This window comes from Vigna radiata, chromosome 2 (assembly GCF_000741045.1).
Source record: "Vigna radiata var. radiata cultivar VC1973A chromosome 2, Vradiata_ver6, whole genome shotgun sequence".
NCBI lineage: Eukaryota > Viridiplantae > Streptophyta > Magnoliopsida > Fabales > Fabaceae > Vigna > Vigna radiata.
Genome location: NC_028352.1, coordinates 10121725 through 10137444, shown reverse-complemented (window position 1 = coordinate 10137444; position 15720 = coordinate 10121725). Strand labels below are relative to the sequence as shown.

Sequence of the window (15720 nt, the reverse complement as noted above, 5' to 3'; positions counted from 1 at the left end):
GTATTTTTCATCTGAAGTAAACTCTAACGAGTTTACGAGTCGAGTTTACTCAACTCTCACGAGTTTACGTAAACTCGCGAGTTTGATAACCTTGATCTCAGTTATAACTAACCGCTATCAACGATAAAATATAATTTAAATTTTACTTTTTTAAAAGGGAAAATGCATCAAGTTATTTCTAATACAAAATCAAAAGTTCATGGTAAAACACATTAGAATGATTAATAATGCAATCTGTTGTGGGTCAAATCCTCACATATTTGTTTTTCTATCATCCTAAAATGCCTCTTACCAATGAAGGTATCTAAATGTATATAAATCCATATTTGTCTCTTATTTTATCCTATGTAAGACTTTGTTTATATCCTAATATCTTTCCTTAAACAAAGAAGTATAGTTTTCATTCCTCCTTTGTTTATATTCTAAGAAAGTTTATTACACATGCAATGTTATCAGCTATCTGATACTTGAGAAAAGAATTACAATGAATTTGAGTGTATGAGAAAGCAGAGAGGAGAAAAAAGAGAATCCAATACCTATTTCCTAATTGTGTTTCTATTAGGGAATTCTCGGCAGCGATAACTCTTCACCCGTGTCTTTAGCTAAAAACTGGATTAAAATAAAAAGTTAATTATAAAAATGTTAACGTGAAAATCCACAATTTAATTATTTTATTTATATTTTATTCCAATTAAATTTTAATTTTATTTTAAAATTAGAACAATTTCATTTTTCTATCAATTAAAACCAAATTTAACTAATCTAAAAATACAAATTGTATTAAAGGAATGGTTAAATTGTATTATATTTTAAAAAATAAAGATAATTTAAAATGAGCTAACCAAATTAAAATTTCAATAAACATTGTAAAAGCAATGTGTTCACCTTTTCTTTTTTATTTTGAAATCTAGGGTAAGGAGAACTATGCTTTGTTTAAAAGATAGTGTGTTGGAAAATATGATTTAAAAACTAAATTCTTTTTAACAAATCTAAAAATATTTTTTTTAACTAATCTAAAAATTTCCCTTTTTCTTAATCTTACCACTTTTGAAATGATTATTTTAAATCAAAACAAATAATCCTTAAAAGTGTAGTTTTAGATAAATGTTGTTTTTTTAATCATTATAAAATGTAAATGTTTCCATTTTAAATTAATCGAGATAAAACTATTATATATAAGATATTGTCACTTTTATAATTTATATTTTTGTTTTTCTTCTTTTTTAATTAGATATTTATTTTTAGTTGCAATGAGACATTTTTTATTTTCTTTGTTCACATAAAATCTTACAAATAAAATACAAAAATTATAATCCACGAAAAATATAATACATATGCATAACGAGAAATAAATTAAAGCCAAAAATATATTAACATTAATGAAACAGTAATTATAAAATTACAAACATTTAATAATGAGCAGCAGAATAAGGTAATAAAGTGTGCACAGATGTCAGTTATCATGGCTCCAAAGTTGTGCATCAAAAGTGAAGAACTCAGGTTCAGTAGCTGCGTATGAAATATCATGTATATATGGCTCTAACCAGAAATTGGCACTCACAAGATCTGTGTCAGCGTCCCAAAAGGAAAATTCATCTTGCAGATCCAGATTTTCGTTGATGGTTACAGTGTTAAATTCTGCGCTTGTTGCAGAGGATGATGAATGCTGGGAAAATGTATTTGCACTTGCTTCAGTTGTTGTTGTTGTTGAGGATCGTTCACATGAGTTTGAAACTTGAGATTCTGTGGCTCTGTCTTGTTCAAATCGTTTCTTGAGGTTGGTGTTCCAGTAGTTTTTTATTTCATTGTCTGTTCTTCCTGGAATCTGTGCAGCAATAGCAGACCATCTGATGATGAAAATTCAAAGCTTTAATTTCACTATTATCACTAACCATGTTTAATTAATGTTTCAGGATCTTAATATTAATTGTTCTCAATCATACTAATAATTAACTAGTGATTGGTGAAGTATTAGTAAAAGATAAATTTTTAATATTTCAATTAATTTTAAAAAGAATAAAAAGGATATATACAGATTAATAAGATATATTATACAAGAGAAAAAAAGTTATTAATGGTATATTTCAAAAAGAAGAACTATGGTGATGGTTAGCTTTATGTTCATTAAACCTTTGAACGAGTGGACGATGATGGAAGAAAGGAAACGAAATGATAGAAAGTGACATTCTTTTATATTATTAAAAAGAATAAAGGAAAAGAAATGGTAGAAATTTAAAGTTTGAGAAAGAGAATCAATAAATTAAAAAAGAATAGTAAAATTTTGTAGCACAATTAAAGAGTGCAATTAAGATGACTAGGTATTTTCTATTTATAGATTTATTAAAATATATTTTATATGTTTTTACTTTTAATTTTTAATTTATTTTATTTTAATAATAATAAATTGTGTTCATTCTATATATTCATTTTCATTTTATATTTTTGTTTATCTAATACTTATTCACTATGTTTTTGGTTATTTTTCAGTTGATTTTAATATATAAGATCATAGTGGTTTCAAAATATACATATTGAATATGAACTTCTGTGCTATTTATATTTTTTGAAGGTAGATCATATTTGCTGAATTTTTGTGAAAAAATCCATGCACATCCATTTTCATTTTGGTTTTAACTTAAATTTTTCTAATTAAACTTATCAATATATTAGGTTTACATTTAAACCTTTCTTTCTTTCATATTTTGAAAGTCTAAATATATCCTATATATCTTAAATATCTTAAATGTGTTCTAAAGTAATCTATTTTTTATATAGGAATTGCCTCTTTATTTATTTATTTTTCTTTCCATTTTCAAGTTGACTTTTTTCTCTTCTCTCTTGTTTTCTTTAAAATTTGTTTCTTTTCCTTCATCCATAAATAACTAATTTAAAGAATCAGTTCACGGAATTAAAATCAAATAAATCAAATTGATTTTTGTACCAATGAATATTATAATTTGTATTTTTTATTTTAAAATTAACTTCAATTAAAAATCTTAATTCAATACATAAATATAAATTAAATGAAATGATATTTTAATTTAATTTATATAATTAATTAATTAAATCGGTTAATTGTTCAAATTTAAATTTAAATATTCTTTTGAATATATAAATTGATCTACTTGATTTTCACAATTTTAGTTGTGTTTCACTCTTTATGTTTTAAAATTCTAAATTTCTAAACCACTAATTTTAATTTGTGCATAAAATATTAAAAGTTAAATACAATATATATATATATATATATATATATATATATATATATATTATGTTTTTTATTACAAAAAAATTAAAGAAAACTTAAAACCTTTTATTTCAAGAACAAATTGAAAATTGGAGTATTTAAGGTTTTTTTTTTTTACAATAATACTCTTTCATAACACATTTTATAATATAAATAAAAAAAATATTTATGTCTTTCCGGAATTGGAAATTAAACTTCAATTCTTTAAACATGAGTACATAATGAATAATAAATTATGTTATAGTCAAGAATAATGAACTATGTAGATTTACATAATACAAGACTATAAACAAATGTAAATAAGAGATGAGTATTAGGGAACTTCAATACACATAACCTTGCAAATGTGTTACGGAGCAAACAACGTACATGTTGTTCCATTTGTTTATAGTTTTCATAATTAATAACAAAAATTAAATGTTTCTTGTATTTTTAAGTGGGAGCACTCTTTATTTTGGTGTGTTCAATAAAAAATGATAATTATTTTGAGTCCTCTTGGTTTTGTGAAATATTATTATTTTCTAAAAGTAGAAGATATTAATAATGCTGATGATGAGTTATAAATAGTCATCTGTGAAAATTTGCCAGGTGAGTTTAATAGAGTAACATGTTTTTTTTTCCTAAGTTTATAAAAAATTTAAATTTATTTTTAGTCCTCCAGGTTGAGTTTCTTTTAGTTCTTTAATTAAACATTTTTTTAGTGTTTTGAATTTTCATAATGTTATTTTTAGTTTTTAGTTTCTTTTAGTTCTTTAATTAAACATTTTTTTTTTCAGTTTTTTATTGACTTTGGTCTTGAAGAAGTTATAGTGTTCATCTCTTATCTTGTCTTCATCATAACTTTCATGGAAAAGTGACAACTCCTTTGGAGTAAGTTAGAGTTACACTCAAATACTTATTGTTGTCACGTCATTCTTTGCCAATAATAAAGAGTGTCATTGGCAAAATGAGATTTGACTTTAATAAAATAATTATAAAAATTAAATTTTTGAATTAGGAAAAAAAAATATGAAAAAGTGAAGGATAGTGAAAATTACTATTGAGTGTAAAAAATTTTGGATATCAAAGTATAATTACTGTTATTATCTTTTGGTTGAGATTTTGAAATGGGAATGTAAAATGAAAAAAAAAAAATTGTATTGTAATAAGGTTTTTGTATTGGTTAACTAAGAATTTGAATAGTAATAAACACCACCAATATGGTCTAATCTTATAAAACAACAAAATGTAGAATTTTACAACATCATAATAGTGTAACAAATAGAAAGTTTTAATAGCAAGATCAAAAAAAGAACTTTAATTTGGAAAGACTAAAAATATAAGTAGACTTTTAATAAATTTTCAAAAAATATAATGTCACTTAATTATATACAAATACTAGACAACCTTTATCACATCATCAACTTACTAACTTCATCTACTTCCATAAATTAAAAATAACATTTCAGAAAATCAAAAGACTAAACGAATAAAAATTAATAGTTCCAATTTAAAGAATTAAAAACATATTAAAGTTTCAATCAAGTTATATAAATTAATATTTTAGTAAAAACTGAAAATATGTGTAATACATGAAAAATTGAAATTATTCTACTATATTTGGCTCCCACCAAATAAAAAATATTCACTTAAAAACTTTAAATAATAATACTTTAACCATATTTATCCTATATTTATTGTTTAATTACTTCTTTGGTTTTAGTATTTTTAATAATTGTTCAACATTTTTCTTAATTTTTCTTAGACTTAATGTGGTCCGAATATATATTAAAAGGAGTTACTGTGATCATTTTCGTTAAATCAAAATTAATATCTTTAGAAGGTAATGATTTCATATGTTCAAAGTGATTTTCTTCTTATTTGTCTGCACTTTCCTTCTTCTGCATTTTTGTTTCCTTCTCTTACTTTTTCCTTTTTCGAGAAAAAGTTCATTTATTCTTCTATAATCGCACGTTCCTTTTTTGTTAATTTAGTTATTCCTCTAAATTCGATGGGTTTTTTTTTTTTTTTTTCTTTTTTGTCCTATGAAATTGAGGTGTAGAGGAGTTAATTCAAATTACCATATTATGAAATCCGAGCTTGTGAGTTGAAATTGTCTTGCATATGATGCTTTAGTTTGTTTAAGTTTCGGCATTAGATTATATGTGTTATGTTGTGTTGCTTGGTTTATGAAGAAATTAATTGTAAACAAAGAAAAATTAAATCTTAAATAAATTTTATAGATTTCATTCGAGAAAACATTATAAAAGAAAGACGATGCAAATGAAAAAAAAAATAGCAGAAATCATATCAATCACCATATATATATTAAAAGCCAGTGTACACATCGCAGGGAGAAGGTTTCAAACCTGTTTCCGAGATGTCGGTGCAGCTTGATGATAGTTTCTTCCTCTTCCTCAGTGTAGTTTCCTCTTTTCAGGTTTGGCCTTAGGTAATTCAACCACCTAAGTCTGCAACTCTTTCCACATCTCGCAAGACCTGACAACAACAAACTCTATAATCAATCAGAAACAACAACTTCATCAAATGTGTACATTGGTTGAAACCTTAAAAAACCAAATTCTTTGGTTGCCACCTGAATTGGTATTGAAAAAAATAAACTTTGGCTAGATTACCTGCGAACTGGGGGAGAAGGCGCCAATTCCAGTGACCATACCTAGTAATATAATCAACCAACTTCTTGTCTTCCTCTGGTGTCCATGTTCCTCTCTTCAGTCCATTTTTGTCACTGCTCGGGGTTCTCACCATCATTAATCTCTATAATATACCCACTTTCTTCTTTGACCAATTTCTGAGATATTTTGCAGCCTTCCTAAAATTGTGTGACACAGATGCAATACACAACTTGAAGCTAGGAGCTAAATGTTTGGTTTCTTCTGAGCTATAGCAGAAAACAATATAGTCCTATCTATATATGTACCATGCCCCCACAACCAAAACGTGAATCACACACTGGGAAATAGAGAAAATAAAATTAAAAATAAAACGTGGAAGATAGATATGTCATATGTGGATGAAGTTTAAGGTACCTACCCCACCATGTCTCCATAGGACAGGTATTTTCAAACTTTAGATATAATTATTAGCAAACGAATGGTTCTAATTTATGACTTCCTTCTTTTACAGCAGGTTAAGGTATAGTATTCTGTTACAATTTTAAACCAGTCAATTAAATGTTTAAAAGTATACAAACTTCCATATAGAAGAGGCCAATCCACCATCGAAATTAGGAAGTTGACAACGCAACCCTCTTACGTATTGGTCTCTGAACTTTATGTCTTTGCTGGAGTAATGTTAGTACATTGTGGGGAAAGCACACTGTCCTCTATGGTACAGCTGTTTTAATCTTGATGTTGGCTTGATGGGTCTCTAGAGAAAGATGATTAGGGAGATAATGTTAGCTTATGGCTGCAATATAGTATATTCACCTGTTCCTCTTTTATACAACAAGAAATGTTATAACCAATTCTTCGGATTTTTTTAATGTTGTATAACTTGTTCTTCAAGCTATGGTGATGGTGGTGAATGTTGGGTTTTCTTCTCCAAGTCAGGAGATATTTTTCACACATCTCTCTACATCTATTAATAGGTCTTCTTTTACTCTTCCAAAAGACCCTCTTTCAACTTTCATTATCTTATTCTCTAATTCTCTCATTTTCTTTATTTTTTTCATATTTTTTCTTATAATATCTCGAATTTAGTAATTTACTCTTTTAATAGTTTAACTGGCTAGTTTCTAAGATCCTTAAAAATTTCGAGAAACTTTTGTTGAATCTTGAAAGACTTACACAACAAACTACAGATAAGTCCATAAATGTATGAATCTACACGCTTCAGGAAGTCTTTTATTTGTATTTTTCTCAATATTTACAATAATTTTATGGATTTATGACTGATAATAACAATCCAAATATCCAGATAATCAAAACATTGTTTTCGAACTCAGACGGTCTTCACAAAATCATTCTTGAATGTGTCAAAAATCAAGGTCTTCTCTGGATAGAGCTTATGGCACTGACAAGAACATGTGTCTACCCTATTAGAATTGTATAGAGTTTTTACTGCTCTCTTATTTCTAAAACTCGACTCTAGTATCTCTTCAAAATAAGTTGAAGATAGGATTCATGTGAATAAAGTATGTCAATACACTTTAGTTCATTGTCTAATGACTTGTTCAATGTGTACTGTTCATATAAGAAAGCAAAAGACATTTGAGATTTGTTGATTTGAAAAATAGGAAAACACTAGAGGGGAGGTGAATAATGTTTTCGAAATTCTTTTGCAAAAAACTGTTTAATGGTTTGTAAAGCTGATATATAAATTGTAAGATATATAAATGGAAAATATTTTAAGTAATAAATCAATAAACCACAAATTTTATATTAGTTCACTCAACCCGAGTTACATTCAGTTATGCCTTAAGAACTCTTAAGGGGTTTCACTAATCTTTGATAAGATTACATGAGTTTTACCTCTCTAGGTTTACAACAAGTATTTTCACCACTCTTAGTTCCCTATTCAACACGACAAGCCCAGGTTTACTCATTCCTAGTTTACAAGTATTCTTACCACTTTTGGTCTTAACCCTAGACAACACATCTAGAAAAGTGTTTTAATTCTTTTCAGAATTTAAAACACAGAAAGTGTTATAAGCATAAGGTACAAATGATAACTCTTAAGGAGATGATATAAACAATACAAAGACTTTTGTGATTTGCTAAGGTCTTTTTTCTTAAAAGAAATATACAACGTTAGAAAATATATGAGCACAATAAGCCTGTCTTAGTGTTCATGAGTTCATTATTCTATTCTTCTTATTTTATCCTTCTTGTGTTATCATTATTCTCTTCTTTTCAAGCTTTTATTTATATATATCTTTTCTTGAAAGATGACTTTAGATAAAGAAGTTGACTTCAAGAGACCAGGTAGCTTTTTGGTGGAAAGTCAGGCTTTATTCTACTTTGTAGAGGTTCAGAACTTTAACATAGCCTTTAGCAAAATTAAGCTTGTACGATGTGACAAAGTAAAAGGTTTCAATGGAAACATTCCCAGAATGTTATTTTTCTCTCACAACATCTTTTTTCTTAGATGTAGTGATTTTGAGCAAATCTTTCTACTTTAGTGGTCTACACAAATATCTGGAACAAAGTATACAAGTATTGAAGAACTTTATCGTACATGCATTAAAAATTTTGGATGTTGATAAGCGTTAGGCTATATTGTGTGCTCAAAATATTTTATCATTTGCTATGTCATTCGTTAATGCATCGTTTGGTAAAACATCATTAGACGGTACAACATTGGAAGCTTCTTCAAAGGCTATTTGTGAAAGTAGCGTTTAATAATCATGCTTTAGACGACGTATTCTTAAGACGTTTTGTCTGAGATAACACTTGTATTGAATAAAACTTTCTTTCAGCTTCGGTGTTATAAAAGAGACAGACTTTCTCATTCCTAAAACGCTAGCTTGTTACTCATATAGTCTATTAAAAAGAGAAACACTTTCTTTTCTTATATGTTGTTCATTATTTAGTTCATTAGACAGTTCAGTCTAAAAAGCGTTATTTATAAGCTTTAGATAATAATTCTTTCTTAGATGCTATTTCTTTAAAACAACTTTTCATACATAGTAATATTTCATTTAATGCTTTTGTTAAACTTCAAAATTTAGGTGGCTTAGACAATCTATTTTCTAGACGATCTTGTCTTAACAATATTTTTTTTATTATTAACAAATACACATGTTAAACGAAATATTCTTAAAGATATTTCCAAAACATCATATCAAAGAATGAGTATATTTTGTAACCGGTATTAGAACAAATATGAAGTTTTCAAGAATAACAATTTTTCTTTTTAGTATTTTTAAAGCATTTGTATTTCAATATTTAAATAAGAGCTTTAAGGTGTAAATACTATAAAATTATATTAGAGTGCGATGTAAAGTAGAGCGAAGAAATATCAGAGTGAAAGATGAGTACTAGATATTTATCAAAGAAAATGAATATATCTTCAGATTAAAATATTATTTATGGTGTTAAAGCATAAGACGATTAACATTTTATCCAAGATCAATAGTAAGTATAAGAGCAAATAAAACATTTGTGCACAACATATGTATCAAAGCAAAACATAACTCTTTTATGCAATATATGTATCAAATCATGAACAACAGAAACAACTATGTACTAGAGTGATAACAATAACTTATTAAAGCATAGATAATCACTTATATGTATCAGAGCATAATAAGCGTAGATAATCGTAAATGTTCTACTTTTATTAGAGCATAAATAAAAAGTTTTATACATATATCATAGCTCATTAGAGTACAAATATCAAATTTAAGTCAGATGATTGACACTAAACATTTTATAACATTTTAAATGCATAGGTTGTTTTCCTTACGATGATGACAACATCTACATAGATGTTTTTTTATGGTTTGGTACACATGGGGAAGGATGATTATAAGGTTTTTCTAAGAGTGTTTGGGAATTTAAGGTTTCTAAGAGATAATGCTTTGAAAGTGAAAGAGAGAAATAACATGAGACTTGAGAGATTATGAGAAAATTAAGGGTTTTTGGAAAGAGACATGAAATATTTTAGGGTATAGGCTTTGGTTTTAGAGAAGGAAAATAGTGGTTACAATTTAAGAGTAATAATGGTTTTGGGAAATGGTGATCGAGCAGTTATAATTGCCATCAAATCACAATTAATGAATTTTGTACGATTAGATATGGTGACAAAGCTTTGAGATCTTCCTTTAACCTAGATGGTCCTCAAAAGGGTCATCTAGTTGTTCCTAGAACTAAACTTAGTTATGCATGCAACTATGAGGTGTCTTCAGACGATGTGTCTTAGACCATACAATTGATAATGACATCTTTAGACGATATGTCTTTTGATGTTTTAAATTATATGAAATGTGTAAGCACTAGATATATTGAAGTATAACATTCATTCAACATGTTTCATTTCCAAGAGATTTTTCAAATATTCAAATCTTTCTTCAACTAAAAGTTTTGTAAGAATATCAACAAGCTGATCTTCAGTTTATATATATTGTGAATCAATAACTTATTTTAAGACATAATCACGAATAAAGTGATGTTTTATCTCAATATGTTTAGCTCTCAAATGCATAATAGGATTTTTAAAAAAGATTGGAATCTTACTTTCATGGATACCATAGTCTTTAAGTTGATTCTTGATCCAGAGAAGTTGTGAGCAACAACTTGTTATTGATATGTATTTTGCTTCAGTTATGGAAAGAGCAGTTGTTCTTTGCTTCTTATTTGTCTAGGAGGCAATGTTTCCTTCTATGAAGTGACATCCTTCACTTGTACTTTTTCTTTCAACTTTGTCTTCAACGTAGTTTATATCACAATATCCCTACAGTTTGTACGATTCTTTTTCTTTAAAGCAAAGACAAAAATTAGATGTTCCAATGAGATAACAAAAGATGCATTTAATAACAGTAAAGTGAGTTTCTTTAGGATCTGATAGAAATCTAGCACACAAATTGACATTAAACACAATATCAGGTCTAGACACTAAATATAATATCAGGCCTAGACACTGTAAGATATTGAAGTGAACCTATCATCTGACAATAGATGGTGTTTTCCACTTTTCAGAGCTCACGTATAGTCCTAAGCTAGTTGTTGGATGCATTGGAGTTTTCATCTCCTTTGCTTCTTCAAACTTAAACTTTTAAGCAGATCTTTAACATACTTTGTCTGGTAAATGTAGTTAGCGTCTGTTTCTTGCTTGATTTGCAATCCCAAGAAAAAAATTAGTTCACCCATCATGCCTATTTCAGACTCGTCCGGCATCATCTTAGAAAACTTCTGACAAAGATCTTCGTGAGTAACATAAGAAATAATGTCATCAACATATATTTGAAAATTGATGAAGTCAAACCTAAAATGTTTGTAAAACAACATGGTGTCTACCTTTCCTCTTATAAAATTGTTTTGGATGAGGAAAAAGCTCAAATGTTCATACTAAGTTCTAGGAGCTTGTTTCAATCCATATAAAGCTTTGTTAAGTTTGAAACAAGTTTGGGATTGATTGGACATTCAAAACCGGGAGGTTGTTCTGCATACACTTCTTCTCTAATTTCACCATTTAAAAATGCAATTTTTACATCCATTTGATATAGTTTAATTTTACTAAATACAACAAAAGATAATAAAATTCTAATTGCTTCTAATATAGCAATAGGTGCATAAGTTTCTGTGTGATCAATAACTTCCTGCCATAAATGTGGCCAAGTTGGCCATATTAAACCTAAGTGTCTAGTCCTGAAAATGAAGCAGAATTTGGATGACAGAACCAGTCAGGACAACAGAAAGCATAGGCAGAAAAAGGCCTATATAGCTTGGGAAGCAGTGACTCAAACTCTCCATCAAGTGACTTTGATGAAAGCCTTGAAGAGGAGACAAACTTGTGCCTGATGGCTGGTTCAGTCTGCTCAGAAAGCAGTGCAAGTAACTTTGAAGATGAGTAAATAGATGACAGGTATTATCGATTACTTGATGCATTTCAAGAACTACATGGTAAGACAATGAAAATGCAATATCAAGTTAATATGCTGAAAATGTGAAAATAGAGACTTAGATAAGAGGATTGAAAATCTGATCAAAGAAAAATAAAGCCTGAAATTTCAACTAGAAAGTGTATAATTATCTAGGCAAGCTGAAAAGGAAAATAAAATGAAAGATCAAGAATGTATGAACTGTCCTAATCACCTAGAAAGAATTAAATACTTAATGAACACTCTATCAAAATTTTCTCTAGGTAGTTCAAACCTTGAAGCTTTATTAGGTTTCAAAGAAGCGTGCTAAATAAACAAGGAATAGAATATACCGACAAAAATAATAAAACCAATGCTAGGAAGTTTTCTGGTCTTAGCAAACCATCTTCTATATCCTACTTCTACTACAATAACATTAGTCACTTATCTAAAGCATCCTATTATAAGAAGGTTGGTGTTCCTAAGAGGAAATTCAAGTGGATCCCAAATGAACCAACACAAGCAACTTACAGCAAAGGCCCCTAATTCATTTGGGTACCTACAACCAAACCTTTTAATTTTTTTACAGGTAACTAAAATGAATTAGAGACACAATGGCTCAAGGAAAGCACAAAACCGAGACATTTACTCTACATAGCTCCTTGATATCTTCAACTGTGGTAACAAGTTGTAATATTGACAAAACATCCATCATTTATATTCTGAACAATCATTTGGATGTGTGTGATGAATGTTGGTTGAACAATCATTTATACTCAACCAAGGAAAAAGTTCCAAAGAGAACTACTAGAGCCTGCCGCTTAGTGCAGAGAGTAATGAAGACTTAAATAGACTCCTTAAATACAACTTAAACGACCTCTCTTAAACTCATAATAATCCCTGCACACCTCTTTAAATAAATGCTTGAGCTTGGGAGACTTATGTACTATATAAAATATATCAATCGAAGTTAATGGTCATTTATTGGCAGTTAGCAGATAATGGATCAGATTAGACTACGCTTTATAAATATACAATATTAATAATTGATTATTGGATTTGATTGCGTAACAAATATTACGGTATTATGATAATTTTTATATTATGATACAGTCATTCTACTTAAATATTTACACTCATTTAATTGTTCATAATTATTCCGTCTTACATTTGTGATTATCCTGTCTTACATTTTAAATATTGCAAATGTCAATGTTTGGGACCAATGTCATAACTGTGCTTCATAGGTGCTGAGCTGTCTTCGTACGTTGTTTCTTGCCAAAGGCCAAAGATCAAAAAGTGATACTCACCCAAAAACTTTTTCAATCGCAAACATGTCTTACATTGGGTACGGAGATGTTTTTCTTTTAACTGTTCTCATTAGCCAATTTTGTATGCATGTGTTCGGTGTGAGAGAGAGACAAAGTAGAGCTTAACTAATGGCCAAAATATACTAAGAGATATAATATTGAATGGTTATGCATATAGTATGCATGTAGTATTTCTAAAGAAATATATGTTGCGTGATTTTACAAGGTATATTGAATAAGATTGGACTCTACTAATATTTAGACTTAGATAAAAATATTTAGGTTGTGAGAGTCTATGAATATTTGATATCAAGAATTGATATCAAAGAGAACCATTCGTGAACCAACTCAGTCATATGAAAAGGACTTTAAGTCATGTTAAGTAAAATTATTAAAATTTACTAAGAATTCATATGATAAATACAAAATCTTTAAATCTCATATCATCATAAGAGAATTCTAGAAGTACCAATATAATGCCAATGAAGATATTTGTGTATAGTAATATAATGTTAATAAAAATATTTGTGTGTAGTGAATGAGATGATAAGATAAGATATAAATGTTAGAGTTCTTGATTTATAATAATTTTCTGAATCTTTAAAATATAATAGTTTATGGTTATATTGTGGTTGTAGTGATCTTTCTGTTATAACCATGTGTTTGCACAAAATATAAAACAATACAAGTTAAAATGTTCAGCAATGAATGTGGTTGAAAGTACTTTTGGATGTAAAAATATTTTGATGTATGTATAAATATATAGGCTTTATATTCCTCAATGCATAATATTAATTTTTTATTTGAAATTTTTATTCCACATGACGGCGGCAAATACTTTTGTACATATATTAATGATTGGATTTGTGTTAAGGATTAGTGAGATGTTTATTAGGATTAAGATAATATGAAAGAAATTTCTCGTTTTATTATCCATATTTGTTTTATAATTATTTCTTTTAAATATTTTTTATATTAAAATTATTATTTTATTAATATTATATTTTAAATGATTATTCATTAAATTTAACTATTTTTTATTTAACTTTTTTTTTTAAATTAACTATTTTTAATTTAAAAAATTATCTACAAAATAAATAAAAATTACTTAGAATAAAATTATAAAAAAATTGTTTATATTTATACAAATAACAATAATAATAATTTTATTGCTTTTTATTATTATAAAGAAAATAAATTTACATGTGTAGTACATATATCTTTACTAATCTATACAATGATAAAATAACTAAAACCATATAATAAGACAAGATTTAATTATTCGATTCAAATTTGGTTAAAATATTTCAAGTCAGTTTGTAATTTTTATTGCAGTCAAGTCTTAATATTTGAAAAATTAAATTGAAAAAGTTAAATATAAAGAGTGAATTGAATATAAAATATATAGAATTAACATTCACATATGACAATTTGAATCATCACAAACATGATAGGTAGACAACAAATATTTTGTCAAAAAAGAAAACTAAAAATAAAAAAAAAAATTATGAATTTACACAACATATATTTAACATGGTTAGTAAAGTGATAACAGATTGGTAAGAGACCTTTTGAAGTGGTACCAAAAATAAATTTGTGAGGGTTTGATTCAAAGCGGACAATATTTTATCAAAAGTGTGGAGATCTATGTGTGTGTCGAACCTCCCCAACAATGGTATCAGAGCCAAGTTCGGGTTTGATGACTAGGCTCAGACAAGTACGTCCCCCCATGGTCAGGTGAGCTAGGCAGGTAGCCAGTGGCAGATCGCTAAATGAATCATGAGAAGTGGAGTGCAAGAGATGTTCAGTGTTGACCATGGTGTGCCCATGGTGTACTCAAGGATAAAAAGACTTCCGCAACAGAGGAGGAAGGAAAACCATAGTCCTTTGTTTGATGGTGGATGTTGGGATACAAACAAAGTCTTACATTAGATAATATAAGAGACAAATATGGGTTTATATACATTTAGACACCTCCATTGGTAAGAGACCTTTTAGGATGGTACCAAAAACAAATATGTGAGGATTTGACCCAAAGCGAATTACATTTGTAATAATTCTAATGTTGTGTTTTACCATGAACTATTTATTTTATATTAGACATAACTTGATGCATTTTTCCTTTTAAAAAGGTGAAATTTAAATTGTATTTTATCGTTGATAGCTGTTAGTAGGTTATAATACTTAAAATTAGTTATAAATGAGATTATTAACTTAAGCATAAGTACATTAGTTTACACTAAGTAGTGCATAAATAAACGAAATAATCCTTTCGATGGTTACTTATATGTATTATCAATAAAACTCTCAGTAGAGAAGTCATATAATGGTTATAGACTGCATTGCACTGTCTGAATCTTAAGAAACTTCTTACTTCTTTCTAATTTAGTTCTTCAACTAATCCTTCATAACCAAACAAAATTAACGAATTCAAATAAACTTAAAAATAATATTTTATCAAAACTAAACTACAAACAAACATAATTAAAGTTAAAACTACAAAAGATGAATGATGTGTCTATGTGTTTTTTTTTTATTATTTACTATTTTAATTTTTTTTTTGCTTAATTACTTTATTTTAATGTTTTTTAATTGGTTATCACTAGTGCAGAAAATGCCTTTAACATCACCCTTTAGACGTA

At 27.7% G+C, this 15720-nt stretch overlaps 1 protein-coding gene across 1 annotated transcript; it reads right to left on the bottom strand.

Moving 5' to 3' along the window:
• Positions 1-1430: 1430 nt before the first annotated feature.
• On the bottom strand, positions 1431-6271 carry LOC106780141 (transcription factor MYB13-like). The gene is made up of 3 exons (XM_022778601.1): positions 5863-6271; positions 5596-5725; positions 1431-1847 (listed from the first exon to the last, which is right to left on the bottom strand). Exons 1-3 carry the CDS (start codon positions 5996-5998, stop codon positions 1454-1456), a joined length of 660 nt encoding a protein of 219 aa, XP_022634322.1. The 5' UTR covers positions 5999-6271; the 3' UTR covers positions 1431-1453.
• Positions 6272-15720: the final 9449 nt, after the last annotated feature.

Coding starts and splice junctions, on each gene's coding strand:
- LOC106780141 (XM_022778601.1), bottom strand. CDS start 5,998: ATGATGGTGAGAACCCCGAGCAGTGACAAAAATGGACTGAAGAGAGGA. Junction 5,726..5,862: donor CCTTCTCCCCCAGTTCGCAG/GTAATCTAGCCA, acceptor TGTTGTTGTCAG/GTCTTGCGAGATGTGGAAAG. Junction 1,848..5,595: donor CACCGACATCTCGGAAACAG/GTTTGAAACCTT, acceptor TTTCATCATCAG/ATGGTCTGCTATTGCTGCAC.